Source organism: Mugil cephalus, chromosome 5 (assembly GCF_022458985.1).
Source record: "Mugil cephalus isolate CIBA_MC_2020 chromosome 5, CIBA_Mcephalus_1.1, whole genome shotgun sequence".
NCBI lineage: Eukaryota > Metazoa > Chordata > Actinopteri > Mugiliformes > Mugilidae > Mugil > Mugil cephalus.
In genome coordinates this window covers 20,570,610-20,596,633 of record NC_061774.1, presented here as the reverse complement: position 1 = coordinate 20,596,633, position 26,024 = coordinate 20,570,610, and the positions used below count along the sequence as shown (strand labels likewise).

Below are 26,024 nucleotides of genomic sequence, written 5' to 3'. Positions count from 1 at the left end.
TGACCCATTTGAATCTTAATACGGGCGCTCACCGATGCATTCCTGAAACTAGTTCAACATGTAGGCTAAGCCGCGCACGGTGCTCGCGCGGCGCTCGGAGTGACGGACGCCGGTTGGTGCCCGAGGTCAAAGGCCACGCCGCGGAGTGCGTCTGAATTTCGGTGGGTGCGTCCCGAGACACGGCGCTAAATCTTAACAGCTAGAGCAGAAAAATGTTGATGATGATTTCCAGCGGCAGGGAGGGTCGTGCTGTCACGGGCAACACCCAATCCCGAGATGAGCGCCGAGCAGATGAACAGGCCCCTGCCTCCTCCTTTTCCATGTTTGACAGCGAGGTGAAGTCAGAGATGTGACTCTGTTTAAGTCGTTTCGAAAGCAGCACACGTCTAATCTGTGTCCTGACCAAAGCAGGTGTGTGTGTGTGCGTGTGTGTGTGCGTATGCTTGAGAGAAAAGGCAAACAGAGAAGAGAGAGGGAAAGAGAGGAAGGGAGGGAGGGAGGGAGAGAAAGAGGGTGAGACACAGAGGCAAACTGAGAGTCAGAGTGAAGAAGAGAGAGGGAGGATAGTTTCCTTCTATGGATGCAGAAGAAGAAGCAGCAGCAGTGGCAGCAGCAGCAGCTCGGATCCGGACGAGAGTTGACCTGGGCTGGGGGGTGGGGGGACTGAAAGTGTATGTGTGTATGCATGCATGCGTGTGCATGTGCGTGCATGTGTGCGAGCGTGCTGCGCGTCCGGCGGAGACACTGCAGGAGCAAGAGGGGCTCACAACTTGGCTCTGCCCCTGTGTGTCGCCGCGGCTCGCTCCTCTTTCCCCGGGACACAGGCAGCTGGCGTGGGTGAGATGTGAAGAGGCTTGAAGTATGGCATGCAAGGATGGTCTCTGCCAAGAAGAAGGAGATGGTGACAGCGATGCGCCCCGCTTTGATTCGGACCCTCTTCTACTTTTTCTGTTTGGCGACTTGGTGAGTCCTGGCAGCGTCTCTGTCCGTGGTGCTGAAAAAGCTCCCGCTCCGATCAGCTCGACACTGTTGACGTGTCTCGTTTTTTGAAACAGTGAAGTTTAAGCGTCCTGATTTTGTTTCTTTTCTTTCTTTTTTTTTTCTTTTTTTGTAGTGTGAAGAAAATCTCTGGACAAACAAAGAAGGATGAAAGGATCTACCCGGAGAATTTTACTCGCATTTTGGACCGACTTCTGGACGGCTATGACAACAGGCTGCGACCAGGATTCGGAGGTATTTCTGCGCACCGTCCAGCCTTTTCCACGAGAAAAGTGGGAAATACATGATCCATCGGTCACGCGCCGAATTTCCAGATGAACAGATGTGAAATCTATTCTTTTTATTCATTTATTTTTAAGCCATGTAGAGGTAAAATTAGAGCATTAAGTACACCAATGCAGCCCCAAACATACTAATGAGCTGCAATCTACAAGTCAAATCAGCTTCAGCTTAGTAATTTATGAGGAGCTGCTTCTTCTGTTTGACTTCTTATGCGATATGAGGTAAATCCAAGCTGAATATATGACACATTTGAAACGCTCCAAATGTTCTCAATGGAAAGGGACAACTTGCCAGAGAAGAATATCACATGCAATATGGCAACTACAAGCTCCAGTTTTCTCATAATAGCGAAGTCTCGTTTATTTGGCCATCTAAAAGTCTAAAATGTGAAAGTTACAGTTCTCAAATGTGAAATAACTGTCCCAATAAAGGCGAAGGGAAATATTAATAAACAAACAAACTAAGAAAAATAAACTCCAGGAAAGCTACTATGAATACAGAGAGCTGAGATCAGTTTTCCAGGACGTGCAAAGCATGTGGTGCATCGGTCGTGGGCATCATTCATTTCTTTACTTCTCTCCTTGTGCTGTTTCGTGATGTTTCGCAACAAACACGCGCCATACTGTGTCAAGTCTTGATCCCGAAAGCCTGGTATCGCTGTGCCTTGCGAAGATGGGCCCCTGAGCTCGCACGTTTGAACCAGTAGTTATATAATCGCATATATGTTGCGGGACAAACGCTTAATGCACAGCTCAAGTGCAAAAAAAAAAAAGTAGGGATTTTCGTGTTTGTACATGCCGTCTGCAGAAACGACTCGTTAAGAAGCAGCATTATTCTAAGAGAGACGCCTGATTGGTGGTTTATGTGCAAAGCAACCCGCCAACAGAACTAGTACCCAGATACAGAGGCGTCTATACGGTCTGACTTCATTCAAATGAACGGTGGGGGGAAAAAAATCAAACAGGATTATGTTTTTACGTCTTTTAAGCTATTTTTCCACTTCCATTATGCAGAGTCACTGCAGCTCTGGCAGAGATAAGCTATTGCATGTCTTTTGGTTTTGATCCTGATGGGTCGTAGGCCTATTAAGAGTTTTTACAGAATGTGAATAAGACTGGGCTGTGTCACAGAGGGATTTAAAAACAGGAAATGGTCACTAAACGTTTCATTTGTGTGCGTGTCTCGACAGGCCCTGTGACTGAGGTCAAGACCGACATTTATGTGACGAGCTTTGGGCCCGTGTCAGATGTTGAAATGGTACGTAGCACCACTCATGTGATTTTCAATACAGCTGAAACTTTTACACGGATTTGCTCCAAATGTGGCCACTGCAGAGGAAATAGAAAACCAAGAGAGCTATTAGAAGCCAAACATTATGCTCAGTTGGAAAACAAACTTCATTCGAGATGAAAACTGAATACTATGAACCAGCCGTCCTTGTTTTTGTCAATTTTCCTGTCTTAGGAATACACAATGGACGTGTTCTTCCGTCAGACGTGGGTGGACCGGAGGCTGATGTACGAGGGCCCCATAGAGATTTTGAGGCTGAACAACCTGATGGTGACTAAAGTGTGGACACCGGACACCTTCTTCAGGAATGGCAAGAGGTCAGTTGCTCACAACATGACTGCCCCCAACAAGCTCTTCCGCATCATGAAGAATGGCACCATCCTCTACACCATGAGGTACTTCGCTCTGCTCGACTCTGTCACCATACACCAACTACCGTACTGACATTACTGGTGATATATATCCAAAGCTATGTCTGTAGCTATCATTTGATTTACATTTTGCGCCAACAATCAAAATTAAAATATTAAAAAAAAGTTTAATGTGTTCCCATTTTTACTGTTTTTACTCATTAAAAAGGGATATGAGTGGTGACAGACTTTGTTTGTTTGGAAGCTATGAAGGAGATTTCCTGTGAAATCAAACCCAGGCTCACAGTGTAAACAGGAGAAAGCTGTGGGAAGGCAATGCAGATGCCAAACTTTCAAATCAACTCAAAACAGCAGGGGACTAACAGCAATTTAAGCATTTTGGAAGTAATTATAAGGAAAAATTATTTGGTTAATCACTGGATTGATTGAATGTTGTATGGATATCAGAACTCTAGCTAGCCTCGTCTCTTCTGAAATGCTAACGAGTGGACAATGCACTAATAACAGGTGGTAATTTATTTACTTTGAAACTGTGGTTTTATCTCTTTCCATGCAGCAAAGTGTTTATATTGTAGTGGAACGTGTTCTTATTTGAACAATTCTCCTCTGTCCTGCAACAGGTTGACTATTAGCGCAGAGTGTCCCATGAAGCTTGTGGACTTCCCCATGGATGGACACGCATGTCCCCTCAAGTTTGGAAGCTGTAAGTTCTCAATAGATAATACATCAACTTGGGACTTCAAATTAAACAGTTGTTTTATTCCCCCCCGTCGCTTCCTATGTGATGGCAGACGACGATAATAATAACTTATATGAGTAGGATTGAATTGGGTTAATGAACAATAGGATTTTCTGCCATTCTGTGTTAGATCATCTGTGTCAAATTAGTGTCACGTTTGCTTCCCATCCTTCAGCCTAAAAGGTTCCCACAACGCCAGAAACAGTTCATCAGCCGCAACATTAGAACCACTGACAGGAAAAGCAAATAACATTGATCGTCTTTTGACAAGTCAATGTTTTTCTGGGAATCTTTTGGACCTGACACAGACACAAAAATGGTTTAGGAACAACTAAAGAAACAAACATGAAAAACAGCACGAGGTGTTGACCTGGCCTCCAAATTCACTAGTTCCCAAACTGATAAACTATCTGTATAAAGTGTTTTGGAGGCTGAAGCTACGCAATACTAGGAAAGTGGTCATAATGTTATGCCTGATCTGTGTATGTCATTAGCTTAGTAGCATATTATATTTGATCGAAAAACAGTAAAAGAAAGCAATTTTCAGTAGCACATTGGTATTGATGTTGTCAAAGAATGACTTAGGCAGTTGTGTTATTAGGCTGACGATACACATGTTTATTTTGTTACTCCATAGAAACTGACTGAACTATCAGTGCAGAAAAAAAAAACACACAAAAAACGGTGGTACAGTTTTAGTCAGTCTTGTTTAATTGTATCGTCTACATGACGAGTGAAGAAGCTCTGACAACACAATGAGAACCAGCTGTGCACAAACAGCACATCGAGCTGGTGTCTAACTAATAGGTCCACGCTGCTCCTGCTGTGCCTCTGAACGCGGGCGAGAAGCAAACACTGCTCCAAGCGCCTGAACCCATTTCCCCAGAATCACACAAAACAACGCTGGTATAGGGGAGACGTGCAAAAATTAAATGTTAATCTCGCCGTGGACAGATTTTAAAAAGGACACGTAGTATTTTTTTTTGACGTGTGATTCATTACCACGTTGACCATTTGAATCTGAGTCATTTTGAAATAGATGTAAACAAATAAACCCACTGCTGAAGAGACTGGCAGCCTCTGCTGGGCTGCGTTTTTACGTTTTGAGCCTAATGAGACCTCTTAGATTAGTTTACAGAAAAATAGGAAAAAAAATTGGCTGGCGCTGTCAGTTAACTGTGGGGAAGTTTGTGTTGGTTTGTTTTAAATCTTCTTTTTATCGTTTTATCTAAATAAATAAGAAACATGAACAAAAAGTTAGAGTTGTTAGCTATAGATGGCCAGTTAGCTTAGCAGCAACACAAACTCATCTGTTTAGGCTAATTTTCTTGTATGCAATATGTAGTTTGAGAAAAACATATCTCCACATCCATGTTAAGACTTTGGGAAAGTAAAACAACCAGTTATAATTAAATCGCACAGCTCCTCCTGGCACTGAAACAGATTCTGGATTCAGAGCTGAGCAATAAAATGACTGACTGCTAATACTAAATAATGAGATATGTCATTCTTCATTGCGAACAATGAAGCCCCAGCTCAGCACCAGTGTTTTTCCTAGTGGGCTCACTGGTCAGCACAAATGACTTTATCTCGAGCAGCGGAGTTTCTGGAGCGGCCGTCTTATCGGAGAGGAGCAGCGATTTTGAAGATTGGCATCTGCGAGAGGCAGAAAGGAAAAGACAAGGAGTTTGTCTGTACACTCGCCCAATCAGCCGACAATTACCCAGTGTGGTGACATTGCGGAGGACAAACTCACCCTCCCTCCCCTCTCCCCCCCCCCCTCTTGTCCTCACTCTCCTTTCACCATCCTGCTCTGCTGCTGCCGCTAGCCTCCAGTCAGGAGGAAGCGCTCATGGATCTGTTGTGGCCTGGAGCGAAGGAAAGGTCAGAATCCCTTCCTCAGCCTCAGGACAGCACAGACCTATGCAGCTATTTACCATAGCTGGTGTGTGTGTGTCTATGTGTGTGTGTGTGTGTGCTCATTTTCTCGCTGTCTGCCCTGCCTCTCCCTCTCCCTCTCTCTCTTGCGTCTCCTTTTCTGTTTCTCCATCTGGACTTGTGTGCACAGGCATTGCGTTCCACTCCATGACACACCGGAGTCATTTCATTTTGGCAGCACAGTTGGTATCCTGCCGATGTGGAGTCCCATAGGGAGTGGCGGGCGGAGACAACTGGCATTTTGTTGTGAATCCACAGACTGGTCAACCTCGGCAGTGCTGCTAAAACGCTCTGAGGGAGCAACAGTGAGAAATAAAAAGAACCTCGGCTCATTTGAAGTCGTCTTCCCCCGCAGACGACCCTTTTTGAAAGTCGCAACTTTGACAGATGCTACGCGTCATCGGAGGAGGCAGACACCTTGAACGTTCCTGTCACACTCGATGTCATTGTGCAGCTTTATCAGTAAATATTAGCACAGTTAATACCAATGCAATGCCATGTGGCCAGAGAAAATATCCTCCCTGTCAATCAACTATAAAGGAGTCTGTGGAAGGTTTCAGAGGCTTCTACACCGCACAAATACTGCGAAAGTCCTTGTATTTACAGCATTAAGAAAGGGAAGACAGAGCAAATAAAACTTCATCAACTTCACAGCAAACTATTATTTAATTCTGCTAGTGTTGCAAGTAAAGGTCACCACGTCTGAGCAAACAAAAAGAAGAAGACAGCTGACTTTTACACAATTGTTTTGAGGTCTGGTGAGCTGCAAAGTGTATGCGTGCAATTACTGCTCATCGCCACAGGTGTCGCCAAAGAGAATGAAACATATCGGTGAATAATTGACAACATGTCATTCACATGGATCAAATCACAGAAAATATATGCAAGTCATTTAGTCCTATAATACTGGAAATACAAGGGCTTTCATATAATTTCATCTGTCACCATTATTTTACCTCATTTAACAATGGTGACTTAACAGTTTTGTCCCATCAACCTAATTTTCCAGCCACACACAAACTTACCAGTTGATGATAGATCACTATTGTGACTCCAGATGAATACTAACATTGCTTTGTATCTGTTTGAAAAAAAGAGGTTAATAATTTAAATTAATTATTTTTACCATAACATCTTTTACAGTTCATTAAAGCACAGAATACTGAACAGAAATTTACAAATCCAGAGGCTATACAGTCCTGTTTACATTCTAATTTGTATATAGTGTCCCTTTTAGTTAGTTTGTTGTACATGCCTTGTCTAGTTTAGTTATTTATTGAATATTTATCTTTTGCACTGACAGGAGAGCTGTACCTAAATTTCGTTGTGCAATGTATATTGTTATATGCTACCGTGCAATGACAATAAAGACTCTAATCTCTCTAAACTGAAAAAAGACAAAATGCTTGTATTCCAGTCCTTATAGTTCCTAGCTTGTTGTGAGGTACTAATGTGTGATGAGGCATTTACACATGCAAATATAGAATATATAAACCAAATAAATAAATCCATGCATTCATATGTATACAAACATGCAAAGGTTTTTCTACTGTACATCTTATTTTTTTCATATTGCAGTTTACAGTAAGTGTCTCATCTCAGCGAGGCTTTGCTCTCTGCCCACAGACGCTTATCCTAAGACGGAGATGATCTATACTTGGACTAAAGGGCCTCAGCATTCGGTGGAGGTCCCTCCTGAATCCTCCAGCCTCGTTCAGTATGATCTCATCGGCCAGACGGTCTCCAGTGAAACGATTAAATCCATCACAGGTGAGGCTTACTCATTCTTTCACCATTTTGCGCCCTTCGGCTGAAGCCTAGTGAACAGAATCCCTTTGTTTTTGCAGTTGTTTCTTTTACAGATAAGAAAAAGCTGTTTCTATTACATTAGGTCACAACTGTGAGATACGCCAGGTTTGTGCTGTATTTTTGGTCATTGATTTTTGAAGGATTTGGAGCTCTGACATTTGCATGCAGTCAGTCTAATGGACCATGACTAGCACGGAGAACCAACTTAATGAAATGAAACTCTGTAAACATCATGCACACATGAGTCATTTAGGAGGGCCTGTTGGTTCCCGTAAAGACTGAGGGATGCAGAGAAATCTTAGCAGCATGAAGCCAGATTCGAAGACACGTGTCCGTTTGGGTGAAAATGGAGGCGGTGAAGAAAAAGAATGATCAAATGTGACATCTGTCTCGAGCTGTATTAACCGAAAATCTGTCAGCCTTCAATTTCAAATTCATTGTTAATCAAGCTAATTCATTTCTGTTGATCCCTTCCAGGTGAATATGTGGTGATGACGGTCTATTTCCACTTGAAGCGCAAAATGGGCTACTTCATGATTCAGACGTATATCCCCTGCATAATGACAGTAATCCTCTCTCAAGTGTCCTTCTGGATAAATAAGGAATCAGTGCCGGCGCGCACCGTTTTCGGTATGTAGACTTCACACATCCCTCATCCTGCTCCGTCTCTCTGCTCCTGCCTGTCTGTTTATTTGATGCCTGCATGCAAACAGAGCAAACAGGAGCGGATCTCTACTCGACAAAACACGGTCCCGCCACGTTGTGTGGGAAATATTAAGAGCTGCTCACTATTGATCCGTCCTTTAAGCTTTTCTGCACAATTGTTTTGTCTCAGAAAGCAGCTGATACAAAATCTTCCCAGGAAGTGTTCTTGTAAATGGGCCAAAATAAACATCCTCAGTGCAAATCAACATTGCATAAAAAATAAAATCTTATTTATAATATTTTTAAATGCGTAATCCATTACATCTTTTTAAGGCTGGGACCTGAAACCATATAAAACCATAAACCCCTAATTCCTTAGAGCATAGGTCTTCAACAGGGGGTCCGTGACCCCAAAGGGGTCTGCGGAGGCACTGCAGAGGGGCCACAAAATCTTTGGTTGATTAGACATTTTATATGCAAAATGATAATAATCATGTATATTTATAAATGACACAAGGCTGAGTTTAATATAGAACACGTATAGTATGTAGGCTGGTCCTTACTTGGTCTCTCCATCAGTTTAGAGGTCCATGGTCTGAAAAATGTTGAAGAGCCCTAATTCCTCAGAGTAATGTTGTTCTTTTTTATTATGTTTACAGTTCACCGGGCGTTTGAGAGAAAGCTCCTTTATTTATTCCACAGTGGGGAAATTTGTGGTGTTGCAGCAGCTGCACAGGGTCTACAATGGAGGATGTTACTTAGACATGAACCACCCACCTAGACCAGAACAGGCACCTTCACCCCATAGCAAGGACACGCCTGGTTGGCAGCAGGATGCAGCCTGACACAGACACACACACAAAAAGGGTTTAGGAACAACTAAAAAAAGCACAAGCAGTCCAAAATCACTACATCCCAAACCAATTAAGTATCTGTGAGATCTTGCACTGCAACAAGTTTGATCTACAGAGGCTCCTGGGTTCAACCCATAGGACCTACACAATATTAGGAAGGTGGTCATAATCTTATGCCTGATCTGTTTGCATATGTGATCTATCGGGCTCGGCTCGGCTGCACAGCCTCACAGCAGCTGGAAGGAAGGATGCTCCTTCACAGAGTGCTGCTTCGGCGCCACGGAGGGGGGTGGGACTGGTTTTTGTCAGTCCTGCTGTGATAGACTCTCACCCAGTGTCCGGAGGGACAAGCTCCAGCCTCCTGTGACCTCGTAACAGAACAAGCAGCCCAAGTCCCCACACCTCAAGGTCTGCTCAATCAGGAAAACAGAGTAAGCAGCACAGAGTGGATTCTGCAGGAGGGCCCCTTTTCCTGAGGGCCCTGAGCGATGGTCGGTCGATATGGGGTTGAATCAACCAATTAACTGCACTACCAGACTTTACAGATGGAAACCAAACAGGCATCAACTCCAGCTTAAAAAACCAAGAAGGTGAAGTTTGATTGAATTACCCCCAAAATTCATCCCACATAGCTCAAAAAACTGAAGCAAGTAAGACGGACATTCACAAACAAGATGACTCAGTTGCATGTCGTCTACTCGTTGGTCCGTGACCCAGTTGCGTTCTCCCAGGTTCCCATTGTACAGTGTTTGGCTCTGTCCTAGAATAGACTGATTAGAGCGCGCGTCAACAGACTCTCAGAACTGCTCAAAACTAGGCTGGTGTCTCCGGGCTTTGCCGTTTTATTATCAAGAGGCGTATCACACTCACATGTTGATGGAAAGTCGTTCGGAGATAATGACGCTGACACTTGTGGAAGTGGTTCTGATTTGTTATGTTGCGGCGTGTTGTCAGTGCCGAAGGGGGGGGGATTTCAAACCATCACCACGCGCAGTGAAGAGGAAGGGAACCGAATCCCAGAACAGCTACGGGACTTTATTTATTTTGTTTTTGTTCAACACAAATGTACGTACTCCCACAAAAGAGAATTTACCAGATAAAATCGGAGGCCTTCCCCTTTAATTATAATAATAGGCATGTTATTGGCTGGCAGCAGCATTCACTCCAACTGTCACAACATACTGAATCACTGATGGTAACCAAACAACCAAGCTGGTGGCACACACACAGCGCGGCATCACCTGCGTGCGTTTCGGTGTGGTTTTGCTGCCAGCTGCGTAGCTTGTTGTTGTGTGTTTGCTTCACAGTGTGACCCCTCGGTGCAAATGGACATCACCGCCCCTCCGCCCCGACCTGTCCAGCGTGACAGAGGTATCACAGCTCCGCCGCTATCGCTGCATCTGTCGAGTCTCTGAGGCAGCAGATTTCTGCTTTCTGTTATCCACCGAGCATGAACGCGCGTGTGTAGCCGTTTCGTGGGGTGGGGAGGAGGGTGGTCGGGGAGTTTGGATTTCTCCTCCTCTTCCCCCGCAGCCACACTCTTCTCTGTTTTGACTTGCTGCCTCGGTGACTCAACCGGAGCGAAAGAAGCAGTTTGTCAGGAAGACAAACAGGAGTGGAGGGAGGGGGATTACAGCTGGAGCCTCAACGTTTTAGATAGAGGGGTCAAAATAGAAAGCACATTTTTAACGAGCTCATTCAGCGCGTCGACTGATTGGTTTCCACGCTCTGGCCTCGTAACATCTCCACCGCAATATTCTCTTAGGAGGAGAGGGCGCAGGTGTAGCCTTTTAATACTCCGCGAGGAGGTCACGAAGTCTAACGCACGAGCTCGCGGCCCTTTGCACGAAGAGTTAAACACCTTCATTTGCGAATGTGGAGAAGATGAGCTTATCTCAGCGTAAAGACTTGTAGGTGGCGAAAAACAGCTTTCCTGGCTCTTTGCTGCACCGTGCAAATTAATACAAAGTACGGTATCTAGTTTGCTTAATTGGATTACAAACAATGTGATGTAATGCAAAATCTACAATTAGTGGGTTTCGGTGATCCATTTTGGAAAACAAAAGCAGAGAACAGTGATTTCCCAGGGTTATGAAACACATATTAAAAGCGAGAGATAGTGTAGGTTGGTAAGAAATACTGAGCGGAGAAATAAACAGCTTTTTTTTTTGTTTCGAGATATTGATGTTTCCCATCTTTTCACTGAGCTCCTTGCGGGTCTACGTAAGAATCAATCATCAAATGCAGCCAAAATCCAGCTTAACTACAATAAGAGAATGACTTCCAAGTAATTTCCCTTATATCAGGCACATACTGTACAGCACACGTGCACCATATACTTTGATTCCACAGTCAGAGGAATTCTGCAGCTAATACTTTTAATTCGATCTTCTGTCTCGGCTTTTACATTAGAGGTTAATATCCTCAGTCTTTGGCCTTGAGCTGCAGTTCACCTGTCAATGTCATCCGGCTGCTTTTGATTGACAGGTAATTATAATGCGGTCACGTCCCGGCACAGGGGATGAATTCATGTCGGGCAAGGACTCTGCAGCACAGATTGTCCCAAATCTTCAATGTAAAGGGGATTTTCTCCAAATCACATTAGTGCTATTGGTTAATAATACCAAGGACGAGTGGTGAAGCCTACACTGGGACCTTGTGTTTTTGTAGGAGCTACGCATCGCATGACCTTGTGCGCTGACCAGATTAGTGCCTTGTTTTATTTTGATTTGCCCCTCTCTTGCAGTGACAAGTAAATGGGGAGCATGTGACATTCAGTCCCAGGATGGACTGTGTGTAGGTGTCCCAGTCAGTGCGTCCTCCAGCTCTGTTATGTATAACCTTCCTTTACCTACATTGTTTACATGGTTGGAGAATCACCTGTCTTAGTGAGATCTACTTTAGGAAGCTCTAAGCTCATTGTGATGTAATGTCATTTGATGCACATCTGAGTTTTTTTGTCATACAGACAAAAATAATCCTATTGAGTGTATTTTTTTTTTCTCCTATGAAATACTGTGGAGACAGAGAACAGAAATATCACCAGGCCTAATACACTGATGGAAAAGAGCTTTCTTATATAGAGGGGTGTGCACATGACGTCACAGCCAGCGAAGTCTCCGTGGTTACGGACAAAGTGCGTGGCAACGAGTGATAGTTGAACATGGAGATTAGCCTCATTAGTTTTAATCACAGGCTTTAATAGCGTCTAAATTGTAAAAATTAATTTAGAAAATGGGGAAGAGCTGTTGTGATACTGCAAAACAGCCAGAGATATATTTTTTACAGACATATCAGATATCTCCGGCTGCCAAAGAAGATAAAGTAAAAGTAAATGGATCGCTGCACTTGGAAGAAACAACTGGAATCCAGGCACCGAAACCTGGTGTTGTGGTTCACATTTAGTGTCAGGTAATGTTAATTTATGCTGTATGTTTTGATGAAGTCATAATTTAAGTTACTTATAGTTACGTTCTGGAGGGCTTTTAGATGTGGATGTCGATGTTGTTGTTTTAGCGTAGTTACGACCGACAGTTGCTATTTCAGTTCCAACGATAAATAACAATAAAACAATGAACTATTTATATTATATTTAGACGTCAGGTCGGACGCTAGTGTTGTATGGTTAACGTTACGCCCCAGTAAAGCTCTTAGCGTTAGCATCTTTTATTTAGCTACGTTTATCATAACTGAAACGAACTAAACTCAATGAAATTGAGGCTAATAAACTTTTCCAAATCCATACTAGATAGCTTGGGTCATTGCTGAGTCCAATTGTCCTTAATTTGACTTGATAATCCACATTTTCCTGGTGTATCTACGGTGTATTCAATGATACATTTCGTCATTTTTTTTTTTGCCACTCAGGTGGGCGTGGCCTCATGCGGCAGTGACGTCAGTGTATACCCTCTACTGATCCTGCTATATATTAGCACTTGCTAACTGCTAGCCGCCGTTTGTTGACTAATTCGATGCTTCGACTGCTTGGCTTTTTGTGCTTGAACAGAAGCAATCTGTGTGGTTATAGTACTAAAAAATCTAATATTTTGGGAGGTCTTGTGTGAGTTTGGCAGTTTTATGAACAGCTTTTGGGATAAAAACCATCAGCTAGATCTGGCAGCACCGACTGTGCCAATGAAAACAGAAAGTATTTTAGAGACTGCAGTCTTGGAAGTGTTCACAGTGTTTTTGTATTGTTATATTATTGGATGTACAGTCCCTGTGAAATATCTTTGTTACTTATGTCCTTCTTCAAGTTACTGCCAGTGGGAGCAGTTTTTTGTTAGTTTCCGACCAAAATGAAACTTACCTCTACATCCAACAATAAATCAGAGCCATTTTGTTGCAAACAAATTCCACTCCTCGATGCTCACTGAAACAGTGTTTCCAGATGAACTTTATGCAACAAAAAATTAAAAAAAATGAAATTGTAGGTGGCTACTTTTATGTGGTTGTTCGGTCAAACGTGGGTTTGAGTTATAAAAAGCCAATTTACTCATAACTGATAGCAAACTAGTCCAACTTAAAGCTTCAAGCAACTGCCAAACAAGTTCACAAAAAGTAGTGGCAAGTATGCCAGAGTTGTACATCTGTTGCCCATAGCAACATTCCTGCCTTTCTGTGTTGGTGCAGAGGTAACACCAGGAGTAGATCTGAAGAGGGGAGCGCCCATAGCTACGAGGACACCTACATCAGCTCAGAGTATGACGGAAAAAAACACAAGTTACAAATGCAACTAAAATTCCATGTAATGAAGACGACTGAAGTAGAACATAGCATCAAACAAACGATTGTGGCGTTCCGGATAAATAAAACAAACTGCATTCAGAGGGAGGATTAATCTAAAAAAAAACAAATAAACATGGATTACCATTGATGTGGCTTTTCCTCATTGGAGAGCAATGAAAGAAGAGAAATGACTTAGGGACTGTAAGCATATAGTATATTATTCTCACGCATAAACAGTGTTTATGTAATAACTCTCTGTGCCAGAAGGAGACAAAACACAAAAAAAGATCCTCAATATAGCTTTTAAGATACACAAGAGCTAAAGAACTTTGTGCACAAAATTGGAAACCGTGTGGTCCACAATTTAGCCGCCGTCAGACTTTTTCAGCTCTACTCTATGTGGCATTTTAATTTCCATTTTTTTTTTTTTTTGGTTTCTTGTTCTCAGTAAATATTAGACTTATAATTAGTAAGAGACACAACTCCAAATGATCGCTAATTTTAATCTGCTGTCTGTGTAAACCTAAAACTGTAAGCTGCCCCCAAGTGGCTAAAAACGATTACCTATTAATGCAGTGTAATCATTGTGCTCCCTTTTTTTTTTTCCACAGCACAGAATATTTTGGTTCATTATCCCTCTGCATCCAGTTAATGAAATATGCAAATGAGAGCAGCACACTGCGTTGCCGAACGCTTCTTGTTTTCTATTCTGATCCGCTGTGTGTTGCAGTGAAATGCACGCCAGTCTCAGGGGAGGCTGCTCTTTCCATAGGCAGATGGATATTTATACAGCTGATCCACTTGCATTAAGATTTAGGCCAGTTTGACGAATGATGCACCGAGCTGCCGTCCAAATATAAAACCATCAACTATCTCTCATGTGTTTAAAAATGTTTTTCTCTTCCGACCCATCTCAGGCATCACCACCGTCCTGACCATGACGACGCTCAGCATCAGCGCTCGCCACTCCCTCCCCAAGGTCTCGTACGCCACCGCCATGGACTGGTTCATCGCCGTCTGCTTCGCCTTCGTCTTCTCCGCCCTCATCGAGTTTGCCGCCGTCAACTACTTCACCAATGCACAGATTGAGCGGGCCAAAAAGAAGCCGGCCAAATGTCCCCCGGTGCCCCAGACCACACCTGTCAAGGTCAAGGACGCAGAGGAAGTGCTGCAGGTGATTTTTTTTTTTTTTTTTTTAGCTTTTAAGAAGTGGCTCAACGATTTGCAACAGGAGCGCTTACACAGCGTGTTCCTTATTATGTGCTTACTGTACTGTTTGCATGTTCTCCCTGCGTCTGCGTAGGTCCCCTTCAGCTTCCTCCATCCAAAGACGCGCTCGTTTGGTTAATTGGTGATTCTAAATTGGCCGTAGGTGTGACTGTGAATGGTTGTGTGCCCCGCCTCTCTGAATTAAAGAATGTTTCTGGCCTGACTGTACAGAAGTGGGCCTGCCTGAGGATTGTCAGAGAATTTCATGGAAAGCAAGAGAAATCTGATCCAGGACGTTTGCAGACTTCTGTTTGCCACCAGCACAGCCTGGCGTTTGTGGCATTTACGAGAAACGATTTGTAGCTCCATAAATGTTTCCAAACTTGATACACTATCCCAAACTAACTTGTCATAAAACTAAATAAATCTGTCTCAAGCGGTCTGCACTAGAAAACCACACTATGCTCGGTGGCAGCGTCCAACATTTCTGCCCTGGCTGATTTGATTTTGGTAACAGCAGGTGTGGTTTAATTCTGCAGATAACATCATCAAACATGATCTGATTTCAGCAGGAGTCTGTGAACCGCAGGGCGCGGTGAGAGGAGTCGGTTACCTCTGAAAGGTGGGAGGTGTGCAGTCTGTCACCTGCAGACTGTGGCTGCTCTTTCTGGTCCCATTACTCCTTATTTATCCGAATGAAAAACATCAAGATTACCACTTTAATATATCATTATCATTCAGTAACAGTTTAAACAGGATCTCGGTTTCATTTAGGCTGTGACACAGATAACTGATCTGTCGACCATAGCTTCAATTAGTTAAGACAACTCCTTTGTTCACGTGCTAAATGAAGCAGATAATCCAATTAAACACCTGAAGTCTTCCACAGTCACCGGCCTGGCTGAATTTAGCTCTTTGCTCAGGTACAAATATAGATTCTGATGCTGATTCCGATGACTCTGGGTTTGGAAAAGAAAGGGAGAATATGCGAGAGTGAGAATCTTCACAGCGCAGATGTTTGTCGCCAGTCACGAGGTGTTTCTCTGTGACAGCGTGTGCTGCGGGGGACTTTTATTTTGAAATTCTTCGTGAATAAATTGACACGGCCTCCTATTCCCGTGTCAAAGCAAACCGACGCCGACACCGCGCCAGACACAAGGGCTGAATCAGAATAAACTTTTGAGGTCCTAGTCAGATATTTGGATGCGGCGTGTGCGTGCTCCCTAGACGTTATTCCCTTTAATGAAATACGTTCGGAGGTCTAGCGTTGACTGATCTCTGCAGCTGACACACAACCCAGCAAGTGATGCACATGTCAGTTTTACACAAACTACTTTAGGTTGCCCCCTCCAGTACAAATCCCAGTGTGGCGTAATCGTGCCTGAATGCAGTATAGTGACAACGGCACTTGAGTGGATTAGTGGGTTGCCACGGCAACGCAGCCCGAATACATCTGTATAGGTTTTAGAAAAGGCTCCAGCAGCGGAGGGTGGGGTGGGGTGGTGGAGTCGGGGGGGTATTAATGCTCTCTTCCTCGAGAGCACGTCCTGTTAGCGGAGGGGCTCAGGGTCAGGGTGTGTTGATGTTTTCCAGCTCCTCAACCTTTTTTTTTTTTACCTCTTTCATCTCACCCATGACGAAAAAACCCTCCTTTCTCTAAACACACACACAACTCCTCAGCCGAACATGGGAAACAATAAAACTGGGCGCTCTGCATTTCAGGGTGGGGAGGCGGCGATGGATTATTTCTCCCAGTGCCTTAGTACCCGCATCACACTCTCCCTGCTTGAAAACATAAACTCTCAAAAGGATAAGCTCCTTTGACGCTACACTGCATTACCGCCCCGATGCAGCGCTACCTACTTTCTGTCTTAAGCTCGTGTGAAATGAGTGAAATCCTTGCTAAGTGACATCTGTGTTGCACACACACCCTGTCGGCCGCAAAACCAGATGAAGGCCATCTGTGTCAGGAGGACTGTAATCAGATGACAAGGGTTATGTGTGTTGACTTTCAGTAACAACAGACGCAACTGGGTTTTACCTCCACAGGAGAATTGAGAACTAATTTTACCATAGATTTTCTCTCTTTATAACTCAGTCAGGCCACAAGTTAATGTGTGATTGTCATCAAGTACGTAGGTAAATAGGCTCTTCTTGTTTTTGGATCTTTGTTTTTTTTTTTTTAAGTCTCCTAAACAACCATTTGAAGTTCACATCTGAAACATTTTACCAATTCAGGTCTCCAGATTAACTATGGCAGGGGAAGCCCGGTATGGTCTCAGACAGATCTTTGGTGTGTCTGTCATGCAGTGATTTAATATTGCTGCTCCGCTCAGTTTTTAAGTCCACAGTAATGGTTTTCAGATCCGCCACTTGAAAGTCAGTCAAGTCAGTTTTAGAATATTGTTGAGAGCAGGACGGATCTGCTGAGACTTTAAGGACCTGACATCAGAAAAAATGACTGAATTGGTTAGTCGTAAAGTGAAGTTTATAGCCATAGATACTGAGCTAGTTAGCGTGCTAAATATTACATCCTGACACGTTTAATGTTTTATCTTTTCCTTATGTTTCTGCTCTGTTCTTTTTTTTTCTTTTTTTTTGTTAATGCTAAAGAGACGCAATGATCCAAGCTCTTGGAAAATCTGTTGTCTTTTACTAGGGACGAACTGCTTCAATTCATTGATGTCATTAGCCTTCACGCTTATCGATTCCCCTCAGGCTGAAATTTGAAAGTGTGGCTTCACATCTCCAGAAGGGACTGTAGCAGTGCAACGTGCAACTTATGCAGCACTGTAACTTCAAGCAAAGGCGACAACACGCGCAGCATTAAATACAGAGACTGCCATGTGTTCGACAATCTCTGGTCAATGAGTGCAGCTGCCGCTAAGTCTCAGCAGAGCAGTGCTAGTGAGGACCAATCCAGTGACCAGTTTATTATTTGTTTACTTACACAAGCTCTTATCTCTTGTTTAGAAATGGTTGTCGTTCACATGGAACCCCGAGTGTCTACTTTTTGGCATCGGTATCAGTCTGAAACTTTACAGATCTGCCGTGCTTTATAAGAACCAATGTGTCCGTATCCGTATCAGAGCAACTCAACTATTGTTCGTTCTCGTCTTTCGCAGCAAAATCCCGATTCCAACGGCAATCTGAGAAAGCGGATGAATTACATTTCCCAGCAGGAGCCCGGCGGCGCCCAACAGAGAGCCCAGTCCACCATCAACATCTCGGGCGTAGGAAGAGCGAGGCCGCTGCGACCCCTGGCCAGCGGGGCCAACGGCAGCTCCTCCACGCTCTCCCGCTCCAGCCCCAAGTCCGAGAGCCTGCTGAGCGTGGCCTCCTCCTCCGCCCAGCTGGTGAAGAGCACGCCCCAGCCCGCGGCGTCCACGCCGGACGTGATGGCGGCGGCGACGCCGTGCAAGCCCAACCCGGGCTCGGCGTCGCTGCAGCACCTGCTGGCGCCCAAGCTGGAGCGCATCCAGATGATGGGGAACAAGCTGGAGCCCAAGCAGACGCCGTGCTCTCAGCCCACCACCGCCGGCATGGGAGGAACCAGCAAAATTGACAAGTACGCGCGGTTCCTGTTCCCGGTGTCCTTCGGCGCTTTTAACATGGTCTACTGGGTGGTGTACTTATCGAAGGACACGATGGTGGCTAAAGGCGGCTAGGCTTCGCCCCGGCAACAGACAGGAGGGATGATCCTTTCTTTTAACACGCGGAAAGCAAATCAGGATAATGGGAGTTCGTGAACAATAAGAAGAAACTTGTTTTTTGCCAAACAGGTGAATGTGCTGGACGAAGCACTTCTACATCCTGGAGGACGCATTCAGAATACATTTATTTTTCTCTTCCTACGGTCCTGGAACAGCAAGCATGGGAACAAATCAACTCAATTTAGAAATATCTGACTCAACATAAGCAAGAGCACCTGCACACTGGGATATAATACTGTCCTCTTTATATCACATCGGACCGTAAAGGTCTCCATTGGCTTCAGTTGCCTCATCATCTATTTTGGACTGCGCTCGAGACAAAGCATGGGATTTTGTTTTTCCTACTTTTTTGTACCCCGCACCTGTCGAGACGTTTGGATGCGCGCGCCCTGAAACCGAACTGCTCCGACAGTGTAAATATATGAATTTATTAGGATAAACAGATTTATATTTAATGAATACACGCTACTTCCATTTGAACTTGGTGCCCTGGTGCCAGCAGGTTAGAAGATGCAGAGTTAAATCATCTCAAATAAGGGTCCCTTACAGATCACTTGTTGTGGTTCTGCGAAATTATGGTTTTTGATTGCCGGACATATGAGTTTTAAACGAATATGAAATAGATTTGGTCAGAATAAAAGTCCGGGGGTTAAGTGGAGATTAGGCCGCGACTTGATCAACCATGAAAAGCTTTTCTCTTGTACACTACCTACTTGGTAAGCATCGAGATGGATTAACTAATCTGAAAGGCTGAAGATGAAATTTGGGGATAAGTCCGGCAGGAAGTAGTAAAGACAAGTTATTAATTTATGCAGCAGTAGGGTTTAAGCTCCTTTCCTGCCATAATAGGTTGAGAATAGCAGACAAAGATTGTGTAAGTGATTAAAAATGAGCTGCTGCATGAAAAGAAAAAAAAAACACATACACGGAACAGAAAGTGCCCGTGGAACAAGTTTTTTTTTTTTTTTTTGTAGACATTTTGTCATGCTCAGTGAAAGAATGTTACCAAACATCGGCTGCAGGGGAGAAACACAAGAGCTGACTGCTGTCCTCCACAATCTTAACACAAGTGTGACTGGATGAAGAAAAAAAAACCTGATGAGAGTCTGCAGGACTGCTGCTGTGTAGGGCTGCTCTTTTGACTTGGATTGTTAAAAATCAGACCAAATGCTTTCATTATTATTCCTGTTGAGATGAGAAGGTCGGTACGGGTTCTCAGAGTGAGAAATAAGGCCACACTAAACAACAAACCGACACTGGATCAAATCCCGATTCTGTTTCTGAATCCTTCTCAAACTAATTATTGATCATTTGATCACTGTAAACCATCTTAAGACACCAGTACCATGTCAGCAACGCCAGGCGGATCAGCAGGAGGTGTAGCTCCTTACTTTGTAATGAGGATGCAAAACTGTTATTTTCTGTAGGTTCACGTACTCGTTGAAGCATTTCATGGCGCACACTGTCCCGTGAGTAAAATCCTTCCGAGTCGGGGTTCATATCTCAGCCTGGAAACAGCTGTTTCAGTTCAGTTCTGTTTATATAGCACCAATAACAATACAAATTATCTCAAGATGCTTTGCAAAAACCTGAAACCTCCAGAGCAAAAGAACAGGAAGGGACCTTGAGCAGAACCCAGCTCATATGGAAGAACCCATCTGCAAACTTCTGTCATAGATACATTCATCTGACTAAAGGAAACACTCAGACTGTAATAATACAAGATATAGCTGATGGTCATGGGCAGGTTGGAGAACTGTCCATCCAGGTAACAGTGGTTGACTGCAGGAGGCTATGAAGACTGGGCAGGTTGAAAGCTTTAAAGGTGACAAAGTCCACCTACCAGCTTCCACATACATTTAAATCTCATAAATGAAATCCACCGATTAGACTCCAGGAAGTCACTTAGCTAGCGTCGTTGTTTCCACCTGTTTCGGCTGTGGTGTCATCTTCAGAGAGCAAACGTGAGAGCGGTATCAAAATCCTCACTCAACACTTGGCAAGAAATGGAATAAGAGTAATGAATTTCGTAATCCGAATGTGACGCGCGAACGTGACACGATGCATTTCTTCTGTGAAACCAACTATTTTCCGCCCGGTGAATGTAGTTTAGACGCTTCTCAAAAGGCTCATGTAAAAGCAAAGGGACTTGTCACCGGTTTCCGGTGGTAATCGAGTCCTTGATTAGGTAGGGGACGCCCTTAACCAGATAAGACACAGCATGACGCCCGTTGGAGGTGAAGCAGGGGACGCCTCGTCATTGAGTCCTTGTCTCTGGGTAAAGACACATCTGGTGATCGCTTGCTAAACATTAAGGACAAAGGACACATCACAAAATCGCAGTTTTGGTTAATGACTGGCACCGAGAGACGTTTAAACATCAAGTTATCTTCAGAAGTGAGAGGTGCTGACGTGACTCACCCTGAAACGTCTGTATTTATAACCGGGCTCAGTTAACAGGCCGCAATTCCTCACGGCCTTATTTTCTCGCCCTCCTCGCCGAAGGAGCTGAAGGTTAAACAGGTGGCGGGATGAGCTCAGCGCCGCCGCGCCCCTCTGCAGACGGGGATGTCGTGCGGATACGGCGTGCGTGGGCCTCTCGCGATGCAGTGCGTGCCTAGTTGGAGCTCTAATAGCCATAACATCCATGCGGTCATGGTCGTTTGGCGCTCGCTCATCGCTCAGTCTAACAGGAGTCATGATGCTGCCACGGCGACGGGGGGGAAAACGCGCGGCCTGACGGACAGATCAAGATGCCCGGCGCCACTCACCTCTCCTAAACCGAGCCATGTGTGAAATTGATTTTGCTGTTACGACCCCCCCGTTGGTCCGTGCTCTCCCCTCCACCCTCCCCACGTCTTCTCTGTCGGTAACAACAGGGTGCAAAATACATCTCATCACGGAAACACACAACATCCACGGACTAACGAGGGCCGTGTCAACAGCAGATTGATGTCCGGTGTTTATGTGCAGCAGTTCTGCCACCTTGAGTGTGTGCATGGTTGATGGAGCTGCCAACGTGGGGTTGTGGGATTTATTTTATTTATCTCTTTCTTCCACAGACGCTCTGTTCTGTTCTGGTTGACAGACAGACAGACAGACAGTTGGAGATTCGCACCTAGACATGTTGAAATCTGACGCTGAGATTCGTGATCTCTATTAATCATCATCAAGGGCGTAAAAATAGCTTCGTCAGAAACTCGGCCGTGCAGATAACGGGGGAGAACGGGACGTCCGTTGTAGCTTGAGAAGACAGTTGAAGTAAAGCGCGGTGTAACACTCCCTCTAGTGGCTCAACTGATCCATTTTTTTTTTTTTTTTAAACTGAAGAAGTGGTACAGTACAACTCTACAGACAACTATCCTGCTTTCCTTCATGAAAACATTAATTAGCATAGCAACTGGTACAACAGGTACTGGAAAACATTTATACTGAATATGCTATGGCCCTCTAAAATATTCCTACTGTATGAAGGATAAACTCTGACCCACTTTGCTTCACTTGAATTAGATTTGTGTGGCGTCTCCCTGCGTCTGCGTAGCTTCTCTCCGGCTTCTTCCCACCGTCCGAAGACGTGCTCGTTAGGTTAATTGGCTAATCTAAAGTAGCCATATGTAGTGTACCCCGCCTCTCAACCAGGGACAGCTGGGAAAGGTGGTTTACCGAAAATGAATGAATGAAGCAGTCACCCTTTAATCCATTACATATAAAAGTTTTCAAATGCCTGTGACTGATGGATAATTATCTTTGTGTCTTTAATACAACACGAGGAACTTATTTTTAGCAAACAATGCTTTAATTCAGAAATTTGGTCACTGCTTGTCTCGCAAACCAAAACTCCACCTTTAATAAGGTCCTATAAAACCTTCAGTATTGAAATCTCTATTAATTATATCATTCTAATACATGTAGTGAGGCTTAAAGTGCAACATTTGCCTCTAAAGTAAAACTACAGAAAATGGAAATACTGCTTCCACTGTTTGCTAATTGCACCAATTTCTGCAAAAGGAGCAAAGCCTCCTTTATTTTATCATCAAAAACGTTCTGAAATCAATTGTTTTACAAAATATCAAGGAACTTGAAAGATCAATTCAAACCTCCTCATAGCTAACATACGTAATAATCTCTGTACTTCTCTAGAATAACATTTATTCTAAGACTAAAAATCAAACTTGTGCAGGTTTATTTTTTTTGCACGGATGAAACTTTGTAGTTTTACATCAACTCGTGTGCACAACCACATTAATATAAAGTAATACAGTCACATATTAACAGGGCACTGAAGAGCTTTAGGGACGCTTGAAATACCTCAAAGACAGTGACCTGGTTATTTCTCGTGCTGTGTCTCACGCCTAAAAAGGAACCACTAGAGGGAGTATGGCGCTGTGATTTTTATTTATTTTTTTATTTTTTCCCCTTCAAATCAGACTTCACAGCATAAGATCAAGATGGGTCTCAGCACAACATGTCCAAACAGGGTGATTTGCATTTACTTTAGTGTCTAATTTCTAATGTGAAAGATCTATTGATAGCATTTTATTAGAGGAGTCGTGCTCCGAGAAGAGCTCCGTCACTCCGTCTAATCATTCGTTTCATTTCACGGGCAGCTCTCTAGAGATTCGCAGACTAACAACGCAGGTCTGCCCTCCATATTATTATTCTTATCAGTCATCCGTCTTCGCAGATGAGAATCCTTCAAGTCTAGGGGAGGCAGTGATTTAGGGCAAGCATCTGGGTTTGTCTGGTGTAAATACAAAAGCCCCTGCAACGAAAAAACAACCAACTGACTCAACTTTATCCCTAAATCTGGACATGTCTTCATATATCCTGTGTTTTTAAAAGACACTTGTTTTCTTATGATACGTTGGGAGTTATCTCTAACTGAGCTTTAACAGACTTGGTGTGTTTGGATTGTGATTATTAACTTCGCAGAAGAGAAAGATTCATTCCACTGTTTCCTCAATTTGCATTCCTCTGTGTGATGTATGTCTGTGTTTGTCACATGTGAAAAGATTTAAATTCACCACGATCTTTTGTAGTATTCCTTTGGGCGGATTTCTCGCGCAGCTTGTGTATCTGAGTGCTTTCACTTAGCCCAGTTTCTGGAATGCCACAGGCCAATATAATTAACATGTGGGCCTTTGGTAGTTAATAGGATGATACATCCTAATTTGTATAACACTTTCTAGCACACGTGCGAGTCATTTGGGGGGTTATTAATAATCCCCGGTGGAGAGGGACGCCGTGATTCCAGACGTTTGTTGTGTCACAACGCGGAAAATAAAAAAAAAACAAATCGTCCTCTTATCTGCTGGTGCATGTTTGCACCGATAGATCTCAGTGACGAATGATTCCTGGAGTCGAGATGGCAATACTCACTTAGTAGGAGCGCCAGTTACAGCAATATTTAGACTTTTAGATAAGCCACAGACAGACAGCAATAATGTTAACAGAAGCATAGAACATCACACGTGTACACAAAACAGCTTCCTTGCTGCACCAAAGGACTCATAACAATGCTTTTCTATTATGTAAGAATTTATGACTTTACTTAGTCCAACTCGTAATCAATAACTAACAGACCCTCGAGTCGTACTAATACATTAGACAAAAGTGCAGAATTTCGATTTGCACTGGTTTGACGACGAGTGAGATGGACTTTTGTGTATTGTGTAATTAGTACTGATGCCACATTTGCGACAGCGGGCTATGGTACTGTACGTTGGACTGTTTGTGATCAGCTGATAAAAATATTTTTGAACTAATGTTTCATTTATTTTAGTCCCTATCCAATGCACTGTTTTGAAGAAACACAAATTAAACGTGTTAGACAAATCCCTACGTCAAGTTGTAACTTCATTTGGCGCATCGGTCGTATGTAAGTGTGTTTGTGTTGACCAGAGGATGGGTGTTAAACTAGACCATTAGGTTTTGAGTATGTTTATTATAATTATTCATATTGTTGTTTTTTTCATTTGTCACCTTGAAAGAGCAGAACAACCTGTAAACACAAGATTGACCCACTATTACCATTAAATGCTACCTGATTATACGGCTAGTATCCAGTTAGCGTTAGCACACGATTGTCAAATGTAGGCAGTTTTGGTCTCCACCAGCTACTGTGTAAACTATCTTAGCTAATACCAACAAGTCAGGTCAAACACACCAGGTTTATGAAAACAGAACAATAAATTTGAGCACTGGAAGAGAACCAACCTGTAAATTAGCCAAAAGTAGCAAAGGGACTAGCTAAGGACTAAGGAATGTGAAATATTCCTTAGTCTAATGTTAACGTAGTTTGTGATGTTAACAATGTGATTCTTTACCTTCTTTTAATACACATTACACTTTATTTATTTATTGCAAATGCACAATTTCTTGTCTTTGGGCCAAAAATTAGCGAAGGGACTAGCTAAGGGTTAAATGCTTAAAGCCTCTACATACGCTGAGGGCAGCTGAGTCAGATAACTTTTATGTAACATAAACAAGCCATGACAAATAGTTTATGTGAATAAAATGATAAAAGCTTTAAAACTGATACCTGAAATTGGGGCATAAATCACATATTTATGGAAAACTACAGGGATGAATATCAGCAAATTCACTTCCCCAATATAAACTTTTGCCACCATCTTCTAACAATCCCAGAGTTGTTGGAGATGCTACTGGAAACACTTTGTCATGAAATTAAATATATAGTAATTTTTTTTACTTCTCACAGGTGTTAGCATCCGTTAGCGTCATTTTCGGACAGGCAGTTAACCCTTTATGGGGCAAGGAACCACATATGGTACATTCATTAATCTTGATTTTCTCTACGGGAACACTACTAAGTAATTGCATACATTTGAACAAGTATTTTTTATTTTTTTATTTTATGTTGCTACAAGAGTTATATTTGTACAATACAAGCAGTGTACCCTGGTGTGACCAAACTCTTGCATCCAACACTTTATGCCGACACAGACGCCTGCGTCTAGAACCATCCCCATATTTTTTCCTTATAGATTAAGATGTGAGCAAAATTCAAGACAGATCTCAGTAGGCCTGGGAAACGAAAAGACAAACCCGTCCATGTGTCCGTGCAGGGGAAGTAGCAGCTGGTAAGTTGCTTTGCCAGTTTAATATAACAGCCCTTCATATGCAAAGCTGGTGAATCATGTTGGAAAGAAACCAAGAAAGAAAACTGCCTGATGAGAACTCATCCAGTTTTGATGTCTTTCTCTCATCGCATACATGACATGTTAATATAAAATTATAAAAAGGTGCAAATGAAGCTCTGCAGTAACTCAGTTTCCAGGTAAACAGAGGGAGAGGGACTAGCAGAGTGTTTTAGTGTCTTTCAGTTCAATGTTTTGCATTTACAAGAAATGTTTTGATTCGATATAATGTTTTGATTACCATTGCAAGCAGCTGTTTTTGCCAACAAAGCTCATTTGAATGATTA

General features: G+C 43.3%; 1 protein-coding gene across 1 annotated transcript; it reads left to right on the top strand.

Annotated features, from left to right (window-relative positions):
* The first annotated feature begins 577 nt into the window (after nucleotides 1–577).
* Nucleotides 578–23,873, top strand: gabra4 (gamma-aminobutyric acid type A receptor subunit alpha4). Its single transcript, XM_047585764.1, has 9 exons — nucleotides 578–963; nucleotides 1,115–1,233; nucleotides 2,471–2,538; nucleotides 2,746–2,966; nucleotides 3,563–3,645; nucleotides 7,246–7,389; nucleotides 7,906–8,058; nucleotides 14,573–14,829; nucleotides 17,990–23,873. The coding sequence occupies exons 1-9, from the start codon at nucleotides 875–877 to the stop codon at nucleotides 18,530–18,532; spliced, it is 1,677 nt and encodes a 558-aa protein (XP_047441720.1). The 5' UTR covers nucleotides 578–874; the 3' UTR covers nucleotides 18,533–23,873.
* Nucleotides 23,874–26,024: the final 2,151 nt, after the last annotated feature.